At 42.8% G+C, this 14,838-nt stretch overlaps 1 protein-coding gene across 1 annotated transcript in view; it reads left to right on the forward strand.

Annotated features, from left to right (window-relative positions):
- The window catches only part of Dpp8 (dipeptidyl-peptidase 8), an 80,242-nt gene extending 73,845 nt beyond the window's left edge, over positions 1-6,397 (forward strand). The window contains exons 17-19 of the mRNA XM_013009910.1: positions 1,269-1,411; positions 1,998-2,109; positions 5,085-6,397. Of these exons, the coding sequence (XP_012865364.1) occupies positions 1,269-1,411; positions 1,998-2,109; positions 5,085-5,207 (378 nt within the window). The 3' untranslated portion in view covers positions 5,208-6,397. The remainder of the gene's footprint in view (positions 1-1,268; positions 1,412-1,997; positions 2,110-5,084) is intronic.
- The last annotated feature ends 8,441 nt before the right edge of the window (positions 6,398-14,838 follow it).

Genomic DNA, 14,838 nt, shown 5'->3' on the forward strand with positions numbered 1-14,838 from the left:
GTGTGTGTGTGTGTGTGTGTGTGGTGTGTGTGTGTGTGTGGTGTGTGTGTGTGGTGTGTGTGTGGTGTGTGTGTGTGTGGTGTGTGTGTGTATGTGTGTGTACTGGTCCTGGGCTTGAACTCAGGGCCTGGGCACTGTCCCTGAGCTTTAAGAGAGAGAGAGAAAGAGAGAGAGTGTGTGTGTGTGCATGTGTGTGTGTGCGTGTGTGTGTGTGGTGTGTGTGTGTGTGTGGTGTGTGTGTGTGTGTGTGTGTGTGTACTGGTCCTGGGCTTGAACTCAGGGCCTGGGCACTGTCCCTGAGCTTTTGTGCTCAAGACTAGACCTCTACCATTAGAGCCATAGCTCTGTTTCTGGCTTTTTACTGTTTAATTGGAAGTAAGAACCTAATGGACTTTCTGGCTTTGAACTCGGATCCTCAGATCTCAGCCTCCTCAGTAGCTAAGATTACAGGCATGGACTACCAGCACCTGGCTCAGATAATCTTTATAATAGCTGAATATTGCCTTATCACTTGCTTTTAGCCATCAAGAAAGTAATCAGAACATTTAAACATAAAACCATAAGAATCTACTCTTTCTGCTCTTTTCTAGCTCTTTCTCAGCTCTTTCCCAGCTCTCTTCTCTTTCCCAGCTCTCTTCTCTTTCCTAGCTCTCTCTTTCCCACTTTCTCTTTCTTGCTCTTTCTTTCCCACCTTTCCCAGACGCTCTCTTTTCTCTTTTCTCTCTTTTCTAGCTCTTTCTCCCTCTTTCCCTGCTCTCTCTCTTTCCCAGCTCTCCCAGCTCGCTTTCCCAGGCCTTTCCCCACCGTGTGGAGGACCAAGATGGCCTGGTGCCAGCCGGAACAATGAATAAACCTACCCCTTACCTGAAAAAATAAAAAAATAAAACCGTAGGAATCTTAAAGTAAGGCACTCTACCACTTGAGCCACACCTCCAGACCAGTTTTTAGAGAATCCCATGTAATTTCCACCCAGGCTAGATGGATGTACTACATCCATCTCTGCTTTTAATAAAAGGACACACTGTATTTCAGCTAGCCTAAGTTTAGGATTTGGTATGGGGCATGCCTGAAGAACATGAAACTTACTGACTCACACTGTGTCAGATTTCTGACATTGGCACTTTACTTCTGGGTCACCTGAGCCCATGTGTGGCCAGTAGTGGGACTAGAGCCTAGGGATAATTTTAGCTGTCAGTTTGCAATCGTGAATCCTCATCACTTGCTGCTGGGTTCTGAAGCACGGTTGACCATGGTGTTGTCATCTGCAGGTTGCTATTGCAGGGGCCCCTGTGACTTTGTGGATCTTCTATGACACAGGCTACACGGAGCGGTACATGGGCCACCCTGACCAGAACGAGCAGGGCTATTATTTAGGGTCTGTGGCCATGCAAGCAGAGAAGTTCCCCTCTGAGTAAGTTCACGCTTTGAAATTAAGGTTATGAATTTAAATCATGGGTCTTTTTTTTTTTTTAAGACTTTACTAAAAATGAGAACTTCAAATACTGTAAACTAAAGACAAACATTTGTAAAAGTCTATAGAATGACATGGTGGCTTCTCAAAGCCAAATCAAGGTCTAGTACGTTTACTGCATTTTTGTTTCGTTTTCTTTAACAAGTTATATTTGAAGCCGTTGCTTAGACGGAAATAAATTAGACACAGACTATTTGAAGGTGAGAAAAATTCTATATCTAAATAAACATTTTACAAACAATTTTTCTAGGGCCATGCTGTAATTGTTGTGTTTCTAATATTGTAATAAGAAATTGAACACAGGATCTCTTTTTAACCTTTCATACCATGTGACATCTGATAAGTATATTGGAAATTTAATTTTAAAAGCTTAATATTGAATATATGGAATCCTTAACAATACAATGTAAAGAAGTGGCTACCGCAAGGTATGATTGGTTTAAAGAAATTTAATGGTTCCTTCTACTCTTCTGTTTTTTTGCCTCCCTATCTAATGTTTTTATTTCTAACATCCTTACTTCTCCAGACCAAACCGCTTACTACTTTTACACGGGTTCTTGGATGAGAATGTCCATTTTGCACATACCAGTATATTACTGAGTTTCTTAGTGCGGGCTGGAAAACCATATGATCTACAGGTGAGTACTACATTATAAATCCAATGTCGTACTAAGTAGTGACTGATGACTTTGGAATCAAAATATGGAGTAAGACTGTTGTCAGTCTCTGCGCTTCTAGCTGATTAAAATGAAAATTCTATTGCGGTCAGGCCAAGAAACTAGCCTATCAGCTTATGTAATCTGTGAGTCCGTATCTGCATTCAGTTTGTGAGCAGCGACACAGGGGGACAGGTTTCAGGCTTCACAGGGTAAGGAGATGCTTCTTGCTGTGGTGAGAAGGTTTTTAAGACCTGATTATGTGGTCCTCACTTTCTTTTCTTTTTCATTGCTGTTGGTGTAGAAACCATCAGTTTCTTTCTTTTTTTTTTTTTTTGGCCGGTCATGGGGCCTGAACTCTAGGTCTGGGTCCCTCAGCTCTTCAGCTCAAGGCTAGTGCTCTACCACTGGAGCCACAGTGCCACTTCCGGCTTTTTCTGTTTATGTGGTGCTGAGGAATCGAACCCAGGGCCTCATGCTTGCAAGGCATGCACTCTACCACTGAGCTACCTTCCCAGCCCATCAGTTTCTTTCTTCCACTGCTCCCTTAACTCAAAAAAGAGTTTTTAAAAGAAGCTGTTCTTTTGTTATTGTTGTTTTTTCTTTTTTCAGTAGTACTGGGTTTGAACTGAAGCCCAGCACTTTCCTAGCATCCCATTTGGAGCCATGCTCCAACATTGTTCTTCCTTTCTGTGCCTTGAAAACGATGTGTTCAAGCTGGGTGCCGGTGGCTCACCCCGATAATTATAGCTACTCAGGAGGCTGAGACCTGAAGATCACAGTTCAAAGCCAGCCCAGTCAAGAAGGCCATTATATCCAGTTAATCACCAGAAAACTGGAAGTGGCTCTGTGGCTCAAGGGGTAGAGCGCTTTCCTTGAACTGAAGAGCTGAGGGACAGCGCCCAGGCCCAGAGTTCAAGCCCCATGACCGACAAAAATAATAATAATGTGTTCATAAGAAATTTTAAAATTATTTTTTTCCTCTGAGCACCAGTGGCTCACTTGGGTGATTCTAGCTACTCAGGAGGCCGAGATCTGAGGATTGCAATATGAAGCCAGCCTGACAGGAAAGTCTTCCGTCCAATAAAATACCACAAAGTCAGAAATGGAGCTGTGGTTCAAGTGGTACAATGCCAGTCTTGAGCAAAAGAAGCTCAGGGACATCTCCCAGGCCCTATAACCTACAAAATAATAATAACAACAATAATAATAACAATAGTAACATAAAATCTGTTGGGTCTTATACACCAAATGGATCTTTTAGCACACATTAATCATGTGAAAAATATTAGTTTCTCTCCATGCAAGTTTTTTAAATATTGACTCTTTTCTATTACATAATATTCTTTGAATCACATACTCTAATATTCTACTGATTTCATTGAAAAATAAGTATTGGGAAGTTCATAGCAATAGACATAAGCTTTCCAAAACTTTTGCATCTACAGATATTAACAGTTCCTATTAGTGTGGTCTTAAAGTGACCAGCTTACTTCATTAGGAACACAAATCTGAAAAATCTCACTTATCACTCATTTCTTTGAAGGAGAAAAACAATGGTATTTAAAAAGTGACTCACCATGCAACTTGCTTGCACACAATCCTTTTCCTAAAGATGTCTGTAGCACAAGTGATTTAAGTGCATTTTCCTTCTTATCACCACATCATTAAAGACTTCTGCCCTGCTTGCTTCAGCTGTAATAATTGTGACTTTTACCTGGTGTGTGGTGGCCGTTTGAGTTCTGATTTTATTAGCGCCTTGTGTGCTGGTGAGGCCTGCAGCTGCATGCCAGCCAGCCAGCTTGTGCATCATCCATTCAGAAGGAAAGCTGCATAGTGTTCTCAGTCATGGGAGACACAGGCTGCTATTGGCTCTTTTAAAGTTGTTTCTACTTTATATATCTCCCAAAAGGATTTCCAAGAACTCTTTGAAGACTACAGACCACACTTAGGCAGCAAATTATTGGTTTATATAAAAATCTTGCCAGGCACTGGTAGCTTGTGCCTATAATCCTAGCTACTCAGGAGGCTGAGATGTGAGGAACGAGGTTTGAAGCCAGCCTAGGAAGGAAAGGCGGTGAGACTCTTATCTCCAATTAGCTTTTTTTTTCTTCTTTTTTGTTGGTTGTGGATCTTGAACTCAAGGTTTGGGTGCTACTGAGCTTTTTGCTCAAAGCTAACACTCTGTCACTTTGAGCCACAGTGCCACTTTGGATTTTCTGGTGGTAATATGGAGATAGGAGTCTCAGAGACTTTCCTGCCTATGCTGGCTTTGAACAGCAGTCCTCAGATATCAGCCTCAGGAGTAGCTAGGAGGGACTGAGAAGTTGGCTCAGTGGTAGAGTGCTTGCCTTGCATGCATGAGATCCTGAGTTTGATTTCTCAGCACCCCATAAGCAGAAAAAAGCCAGAAGTGGCGCTGTGGCTCAAGTGGTAGGGCACTAGCCTTGACCTGAAGAGCTGAGGGACAGTGCCCAGGCCCAGAGTTCAGCACCCATGACCAACCAGAAAAAGAAGAAAAGAGTAGCCAGGATTGCAAATGTGAGCCACCAGCACCTGGCTCCAATTAACTCTTAAGTGTTAAAGCTCCAGCCTTGAGCAAAAAAGCTAAGTAAGGGACTAGCTCCCCTTGAGCTGAAAAGCTCAGAGACAGCACCCAGATCCAAAGTTCAAACCTCATGACCGACCAGGAAAAAAAAAAAAAAAAAAAGCTAAGGGACAGCACCCAGACCCTGAGTTCAAGCCCCAGAGATGGCACTCATGAAAAAAGAAAATAAAAATTTCATTAAGCCCCAATGAGTAGGTTTATCAGAATTATAAGAGAAGAAAGGCCTTTAAATATGATGTATTAAATGTGTTCTCAGAGAGCCTGCGCTCCATGCTACTAACATGGCCAGAAAGTTTTGAAAGATGTATTATTAACTGAAATGTTCTTTTCCTATCTTCTTGTTGGTAAGATCTATCCTCAGGAGAGACACAGCATACGAGTTCCTGAGTCTGGAGAACATTATGAACTGCATCTTTTGCACTATCTTCAAGAAAACCTTGGATCACGTATTGCTGCTCTGAAAGTGATATAATTATTCCCGGGTAGAACTCTGGTCTACACTGGCTATTTAACCAAATGAGGAGGTTTGATCAGTTAGAGAACATGGAATTAAGCCTGCCATGGTGGTACCTGCCATAGAACATCTGACTTCTGAAAGTACATTTGGTGGCATAGGCTTCTACAGCTCATCTGATTCCTTAACCACACACACACAAAATGAATTGATACCTATTCCTAAGGAATCCAGCAATGCCATGAGAATTACAGAGAAAAAACTTAAGACTTGAGCACCACATTCATACCACTCTCTTTTCACTTTTAATAGCATTATAAAGTCTCACGGACCTAATTAGTAGATTTTTTTACTATACTTCTGAGTTTGTTAAAAATATGGCATTAGTGATTGGTTTGGTTCAATTACAGGATCTCTTGACTAGTCACAGATTTGATAGCACTTAATGTGATTGAATAGCTTAGGCTTCATCGAGTGGGGTGTATCAGCATGTTATAAACTAATCACTATTAAACCTATGACTTAACCAAGTCATTAATGATTTTTTAAGGATAATTTAGTGGCCTCCTAAAGACACTTTTTTTTTTTTTTTTTTGGCTCAGACCAGTTTTTAGCCTATTTAAACTGTACTTAGTATAAACAGTCCTCCTTTTTCCTCAATGATAAGACAGAGTGGGATTTTTTTCTTTTTGCATAAAAAACAAGTAACTGTACTACTATATGTAGCATGGATTTAATCATAAGTCTTATGATGTTGATACTTACAGGCAGAATATTTTTAGTCAAATGATTAAAGAGCTTACACATTTGCAGGCAAGTATCATTCTTCCTTTAGGAAAAAGGAAGAATGTGTATTCACTTGTATGTGGGAAAGTTAGTGATGCCAGTTTCCATTTGGTATTATTAAAATGTTGCCGAATTTTCGAAGGTGGGAGGAGATGGCTGTGGGATGGATGGATGGACCAGGCACATGGAGAAGGCAGTGCGGGGTCTGCTTAAGAACTGAGCAAAAGTACATGGGAGAAAAACTGGGAAAGTGGAACCTAAACTCCTAGAATGTTAGTTAAGGAAAACAGAATTGGGAAATGACTCTCTTGCCATCACAGACAGACATTGTTCATAGGAAGAAAAATTCCTTAGGCTTTATTGTAATTCCTTTTTTTTTTTTGTTGTTCTTCCTCTTAATTTTAAAACCTTACCTCCTCCCCCCCCCAAAAAAAAACTCTTCTTAAATAACTGCTTTCAATATTGTTAGCTCAAGGTTTCCAGACAAGCTCTTAGCAACAGGGGAGCAGGGTGGCTCTCTTCGATAGTGTGTAGAGCTGGTAAACAGTTTTGCTGGTGGCCATGACATTTTCCTGGTTTAGTCTGTGACTATGAAAGGAGCAAATAAGATCTGCCCTTGGGCATGGCAGGTCTTTGCTACTGGGTGAGTTCCATCCGTGCCAGTAGCAGGGGAAACATTTATGAGTCTGACCATTTTATCCCAAGCGTCAGTGTTTAGAAAGTTATTACCAAAATTCAAAATCATACTCTTAAGAAAATTTGCTCTGTTTCTTCATCACCACTACAGAACGCAGACCTCTTTCAGAGAGGGCACAATATGCATTAGTGAGAATGGGGACTGTGCGGGCCCCATGGTCTCTGTTCCTGAAGGCCAGGTGGGCGGGGCAGGAGGCCAGAAAGGGCGGGGTGGCCTGGTTCTGTCCTGGGGGGCAGGGATGGGGATTCCCTGGCTGTATATTTATAATGTATAATAGATCCCACACTTTGCTGCCTGTATATGTATTAATTTTCATGTTTATGGTATTTTCTCATGCCAAGATTTGTTTCTATTTTTTCAAAGTTAAATTAAATTGATTTGGGTAACTTTCCTTCCCCAAGAAAGTATTTTCCCTCATATATCTGACTGTTGATGTCGAGGATGACATCTTTTGGACTGATTGGCCTCCAAGAATCTATCCTTACCATCCAAGCAGAAATGTTAGAAATAGCTTTTAGGCAGATAGCTCAGTTGAAAGTTCTTTCCCATCAAGCTTCTTTCTTAATGAGGCAGCTCTGATTTTACCAAAACACCTCAGAAATTTCAATTCTCTTCTATTCCCAGGCAGCTGCTTTCTTTCTTCCTACCACAAGGCACAAGGAATGCTTCTTCTTCTTTTTTTTTTTTTTTTTGTGGGTCATGGGACTTGAACTCTGGGCTTGGGGAATCAAACCCAGGGCCTCATGCATGCAAGACAAGCACTTTACCACTGAGCCACCGTCCTAGCCCTAGGCATGCTTTTTTAAATTCTCACTCAAATGCCATTCTGCTTCTCTAGGGGGAAAAATACCTGACTGAATTCACTAGTTCAACTGAAGTCACTCTAGCCAGTTTGGGGAATATCAGAGTCATTTGAAACAGTCAATAGAAATCACACTAAAATTGTACCCAAACTGGGGGCAGCAGCGTCAAAGGCAACAGTACCAAAAAATACCAAGAGTTTAGTTAGAGCAAAAGCGCTCACTGTGTTACACAGCAAACTGGGTTTTTATAGGCCTAACAAATAAGCACACTGGACAACCATCAACAGAACCCATTTCCTGAGTATTATAGAGCAGTGAAACTCGAAGTCTAAGCTTTATATGGGTGCAGTCTTAAACCTCACTCTGGGAAATTTGCATCCCATTGATTTGGGAGACAAATTGATCAGGATCCTGATACAAAGATCAGGAATGTACATTTCTGACAAGTTTTCCAGTGTTTCTAAATCGTGAAACTCTTCTGTACAGAACAGAGTTGGAGTAAGAAAATCATAATTGATTTTTATACTGAACTGATTTATAAGAATCACAAAGAGTAATCAGGAAAGAAGTTACTAGAGGCCCCCTCCCCCTTGTGGAAGCAACTTAAGAAAGTCGGTAGCTTTTGGTCTGCAGACTTGATTTGGAATGAAGGTCTTCTCCCCCTTGTACCACTCCCTCCCCTCCCGCTAGGCTCTTCTCCAAAGCCTCACCCAGGAAGATGACATCACAGCCGCACGCAGCCTCTTAGGGCAGTGAACTATAGGTAGGGTGCTTGCTCCTTTTCTACTACTTGTTTTCCTTACAAAAGATGCATCTCACCTTTCCATAGCCTCATCCTCTAGGTAGTATGATTCCTGTAAGATGTCTCAGTGCAGATTCAAAACTTTTCTAACTGGAATAAATCATTAATAGAATTTAATATTCTCATTTGTTAAAGGAAGAACCTGCATACTAGAGAAAAAAAATGTACCCATGACCACATGAGTTTCTAATCAGTACTAGGCTCCAACCAGAAAACCCTGCCTCCTAGTAAATAGTTAAATGATGTAGAGAAAAGCAGGGTTTTTTTAAATATATATTTATTAATATATTCCTATAAAACATTTTAAAAGGTAATCACATAAAATGGTGACTATTTCCATTCTAAAGTAAATGCTAAGCATGCTTACTAATGAAGCAGTACATGACATTCTGGAGAACATTGGAGAATAGGAGATTTGGGGACCGGGGTGTAGAATAGCGTGCTCCCTTAAGCTGGGAAGTACGTCTTAACAGCTCCTGGCTAGAACTAAGGACATGGCCCTATCTAAGCCAAGATGTAATGTGGAACATCTTTTCCCAGTAGACAGAAGGGGCTACGGAAGCTCCCTCCACCTCCCCAACCCCACCCAGCCTCTCCTAGAACATAGCTACCTGTGCGCGCACACCCTGCTGAGCCCCTGCAGCTGTTTCAGAAGTCCCTCACACAGAGTTGTGTTTGTATGTTTTCAGATAACCCAAGTACAGATTTATGTTGTCTTCAGCAAAATTGGAGTTAAAGGTCTTTTAATTTTAGAGCATAAAGTGCCTGCTGTTTTAAGCACTGACTTGTATAAAATGAACTGCATGTCTGACTCCAATATGTTGATGGGTTTTTCTTTTTTCTCTCAGTCTCAGCTACATGGCTTTTTAATCATGTAAAATGAAACATGCGTTTCATTGCATTTTATTACAGGTTCTTGGTTGCAAATAAAGATGCTGCTGAAATTTATTGGAATGTCTGTTCTCTATCCTCTCCCTGCCTGCCTCCCCCGCCCCACCCTGTTTGTACAACCTTGCCTGACCACTGTGGAGTCCTTAATGCTCATGAATGAGGGGGTGTGCTTGGTATGGAGGTGGGAGACAGGGTGAATGCTGGTGTGCACAGTTTTCAGTGTAAACACTAGCCGCCATGCTTCCAGCCCAGAGGAAGGCATGCAGAGAGCTACTGTGTGGATACATTGGCTCTCAGCAGCCAGCATTGTACTGCTACGGGAGATGGTGCTTGGAGCCAGGGGTTAGCAGACTCTACTCCAGCAGTTGGGGACTCTGGGGGTTAGATGGATTTGTCAGTGGTTTCTGTAGGCTTTTAGAATTTTGAGAGAAGCCAGGTGCCAGTGGCTCATGTCTGTAATCCTAGCTACTCAGGAGGCTGAGATCTGGGGATCGTGGTTCCCAGGAAGAAAGTCTGTGAGACTCTTCTTAATCTCTAATCATAGAAAGAGCTAGAAGTGAGACTGTGGCTCAAGTGGTAGAGTGCTAGCCTTGAGCAAAAGGAGCTCAGGGACAGCACCTAGGGCCAGAGTTAAAGCCCCAGGACAGGCAAAAAAAAAAATTTTTTTTTTGAGGGGCTTCCTTCGGTGTAACACTTTTCTCAGAGGCTTCTTGGACAGGTCTTAATGTATTTGAAGTTGTACTGGAAAATGGCAGGAAGCAGATGGACCCCTCTAAAATAAGCCTGGTTTTGTCTGATGATCCAGAACAGAGCTTGAAATTGAATTCTATAGATAGCCCTCTGAAATTGTATGTAAAATATTGCCTGAACAATTAGAGGTTCAGGGAAAGCATCCAGGCCCTGAGTTCAAGCCCCAAAACCAGCACAAAAAATATAAGAAAGGAGGCTGGAAGTTGGCTCAGTGGTAGAGTACTTGCCTTGCATGCATGAGGCCCTGGGTTTGATTCCTCAGCACCACATAAGCAAAAAGAAAAAAGCCGGAAGTGGCGCTGTGGCTCAAGTGGTAGAGCGCTAGCCTTGAGCTGAAGAGCTGAGGGACAGCGCCCAGGCCCAGAGCTCAGGCCCCTCGACTGACAAGTATGTGTGTGTGTATGTGTGAGAGAGAAAGAGAAGGGCTGGGAAGGTGGCTCAGTGGTAGAGCGCTTGCCTTGCATGCATGAGGCCCTGGGTTTGATTCCTCAGCACCACGTAAGCAGAAGTGGTGCTGTGGCTCCCAGGCCCAGAGTTCAGACCCCATGATGCACAAAAACACACACATACACATATAGTGAGTGGTCTTTTTTTAATGTGTATGTTTCTTGCATTTGCATTCAGGGCTGGGCGTTGTCCACTTCTTTCCCTCAAACCTAGCACTCTACCACTTTGAGCCACAGCTCTACTTCTGGCTTTTTTGTGGTTAATTGGAGAGAAGAGTCACAAGGACTTTAAAAACAGGCTAGTTTCAAACCTTGATCCTCAAATCTCAGCCTCCTCGGTAGCTAGGATTTTGGTTTGTTTGGATGTTTTTTGGTGGTGGAGTCTGAACTCTGGGCCTGGGTGCTGTCCCTCAGCTCTTCAACCACAGTGCCACTGCCGGTTTTTTCTGTCATGTAGTGCTGAGGAATCGAACCCAGGGCCTCATGCATGCAAGGTTCAGAGCCAAACTGTCACTAATCATTAACTAGGAAAAAAGCCAAATTGGAGGGCATGGCTCAAGTAGTAGAGTTCTAGTCATGAGCAAGCAAGCTACAAGAGTGTGAGGTCCTCAGAAACCCCAGTATCCACCAAAAAAAATTTAGGAATTTAACCAAGGAAGGGAAAGATTTCTATAATGAAAATTGTAAAACATTGATGAACGAAATTGAAGACAACACAAAAAGGAAAGATAGCTTCCCAGGTTCACAAATTTGCGCATTAATAGTTGAAATGTCCAAACTACCCAAAGCAATTGATCATTCAATGCATTTTAAGCCAAGCTCAGAGAGCAAAAACCGCATGTTTTCTCTCATGTAGAAGCTAGATGTAAAATATACTGGTACATAATAAATTATTCAGGTCTCTCAGCATTCACACACACTGAGACCAAAGGAGAATACTCAAGAGAGGCACAATGCCTATGTGCATCTGATCACACAAAATATCAAAATGAACTCCAAGAAATAGAAATAAGATTTTTTCTTTTTCCTTTTTTTTTTTTTTTTTTTTGGTCAGTCAGGTTTGAACTCTAGGTCTGGGCACTGTCCCTGAGCTCTTCAGCTCAAGGCTAGTGCTCTACCACTTGAGCCACAGCGCCACTTCAGTATTCTGGTAGTTAATTGGAGATAAGGGTCTCACAGACTTTCCTGTCTGGGCTGGCTTTGATCGTCAGATCTCAGGCTCCTAAACAGCTAGGTTTACAAGCATGAGCCACCAGTGCCCAGCAGAAATATGCTCTTTACCTGACTTCAGTAACTGTAACACCCCCCGCCCCCGTACATCACCCATATAACAAAATCTTAAAAAAAAAAATTCAGTGCAATTACCATCACAATACCAATGACATTCTTCACAGAATTAGGGGGAAATTATGTAAAGTGTACATAGAAACACAAAAGACCTTGAGTTAACCAAAGCATCTTGAATAGAAAGAACAAAGCTGGAGGCATCATATACCTGATTTCAAGGTAGTGCAAGAGCCACGGTAACCCAGACAGCACACTACTATCCTGAAAAGCAGCCCCACAAAGCCCCACAAAGGAGCTCACACTTCTTATCATAGCTATTCAGATGCTGAGAACTGAGAATCATGGTTTGAAGTCAACCCAGGGAGGAAAATCCTTGAGATTCTTCTCTCCAATTAACCACCCAAAAAGCCAGAAGTGGAGCTGTGGCTCAAATGGTACTTTGTTAACCTTGCGCAACAAAGCTCAGAGATGGTACCCAGGCCCTGAATTTAAGCTCCAGTACTGCCACATATAACAAAAGACAAAAACAGTTCTATAGACCAAAAGAACGCAATAGAGATCAATGGAATTTTTACTCTTTCTCTCCCTCCCCCTTCTTCTCTTCCCCCCCCCCCTGCCCCCAGGCTTTCAGTCTAGAGAAATGTTGCTTCTCAACCCTGGTTGCTATTATGGTTGCCTTGGGAGCTTTTAAAAATCACTGATGTCTGAGTCCTTCCCAGATCAATTACCTCAAAACTGGAAGGGTCTTGCCACCTTTTAATTTTTACACACTCCCTAAGTGTACCAGCAAAGTAAAGAGTCTCTGAGGGAGAACAGTAGAAGTTGTTTGGTTGTTTTGTTTTGTTTTTCCACCAAACTTTGGAGCCAGAATAGATTCTTAGAAATCAGCTGGTCTACCGCTTTCTGTATGAAAAACTGAGGCTGAGCTGGGAAGTGATTACATACCACACTCATGCCAAACCTGCACGTGTGCCCATTCCCAAACCACATCTGAACAGGAGAATTTGCCAAAGTAAGTGTATACCAGAGAGAAAAGACCACACCTTTAGGTCCCCAACCTCTCATTCAGAACAGCCTAAGCTGTTTACTTGTTTACCACCAGAGAAAACATGCTGCCACTTAAAAAATGAAGAGGCTGGGTTGGGAAGGTGGCTCAGTGGTAGAGCGCTTGCCTTGCACGCATGAGGCCCTGGGTTCAATTCCTCAGCACCACATAAGCCAAAAGAAAAAAAAGCCGGAAGTGGTGCTGTGGCTCAAGTGGTAGAGCGCTCGCCTTGAACTGAAGAGCTGAGGGACAGCACCCAGGCCTAGAGTTCAGGCCCCACGACTGGACCCAAACAAAAAAATGAAGAGGCCAGTTGAGTATCCGTACCTCATGCCTGTAATCCTAGCTACTCAGGAGGCTGAGGTTCAAAGGCAGCCCAGGCAGGAAAACTTTCCTTTGAACCTCAATCCTCAGATTTCAGCCTCCTGACTAGCTGGTATTACAAATGTGAGCCACCAGTGCCCAGCATCCATGAGATTTTTAACTTCAATTCACCACCAGAAAACTGGAAGTGGTGCTGTGGCTCAAAGAGATAGAGCACTAGCCTTGAACAAAGAGCTCAGGGGCAGCATGCCCAGACCCTGAGTTTAAGCCCAATGACCAATGAGAGAGAGAGAGAGAGAAAACTGCTGTGTGGCCAGTATTGAGTTCAGTCCTGAGGTGGGGGTGATGGGGTTGAAGCTGGCTCTCCAGCAGCTGATCTGACCCCACCCCTCCACGGCTGCCAGTGGGAGAATTCTGCTCTCCAGGACTTGGAACCGGCAGGCCAAATCCTGGGAGATGATAGATGCGGGGAAAGGAGGGAAGCCAGACTCCACTTTCAGTACTTTGGCAAAGCAGCAGGTTCTGGGTGGGAATCAATGGACTCTGCTTGGCCTCAACTACTTCCCGTAGACCTGCTTCAAGGTTTGATCTTCTGGTATTGCCTCACTTTGAAGAAAAGCAGCACTGCACATGTGGCCCTTCCTACAGAAAATCTAGGAACTGGTGACTCATTCCCACCCAGTACCATGGTCTGACTTTGTATGCGAAGTGCCTGGCTACGTTCAGGGTTCCCTCAAGACATCTTTGTGGTCCATTTGATCTTCCTAGTACAGTAAAGATGGCAGTTAGACGTAATATAATTTCTTCCACTTTTTTTCCCCACAGAAAGAAATTAAAGCTGGGCTGGAAACGTATCTTAGTTAGTGGTAGAGTACTTGCCTAGCATGCTTGAAGTCCTGAGTTCAATTCCTCAGTACCACATACACAGAAAACACCAGAAATAGCACTGTGACTCAAGCGCTACAGTGCTACCCTTGAGCAAATGAAAGGAAGAAGAGAGAGCTGGGTGCCAATGGCTCACGCCTATAATCCTAGCTACTCAGGAGGCTGAGATATGAGGATCACGGTTCAAAGCCAGCTTGGGTAGGAAAAGTCCATGAGGCTTTTATCTCCAATAAACCACTCAGAAAACTGGAAGTGGCGCTGTGGCTCAAGTGGTAGAGCACTAGCCTTGAGCTGAAGAGCTGAAGGATAGTGCCCAGGCCCAGAGTTCAAGCCCCACAACTGACACACACAAAAAAGAGAGAGAAAGAGAAAGAAAAGCTCAGAGCTGAGTATCTGTGCTCCATGTCTGTAGTCCTACTTACTTAGGATCCTGAAATCTGACAATCTGGGGTTTGAAGGCAGATTAGGCAGGAAAGTCTGAGTTTTTTTGTTTTTTGTTTTTTGCCAATCTTGGGACTGGAACTCAGGGTCTGGGCACTGTCTCGGAACTTTTTTTCCCTCAAAGCTAGCACCCTACCACTTGAGCCACAGCTCCATTTCCAGCTTTTTGCTGGTTAATTGGAAATAAGAGCCTCATGGATTTTTCCTACCTGGTCTGGCTTCAAACTTCAATCCTCAGATTTCAGCCTCCTGAGTAGCTAGGATTATAGGTATGGGTCATCGATGCCTGGCAAGTTTGTCTGTGTGTTTAATGAAATGGATTGTTAAGTTGATGTTCAACTTTATTTTTACTTAGTTGTGCAAAGGTGTTTCAATTCCAGAAATCAGGTTATGAGTACAATGTATCTTTTTTTGTAATTTTCTAAAACTTTTGATTGTAAAGATGATGTACAGAGGGGTTATAGTTACATAAGTCAGGTAATGAGTACATTT

Source organism: Dipodomys ordii, unplaced genomic scaffold, assembly GCF_000151885.1.
Source record: "Dipodomys ordii isolate 6190 unplaced genomic scaffold, Dord_2.0 Scaffold11, whole genome shotgun sequence".
Lineage (NCBI taxonomy): Eukaryota > Metazoa > Chordata > Mammalia > Rodentia > Heteromyidae > Dipodomys > Dipodomys ordii.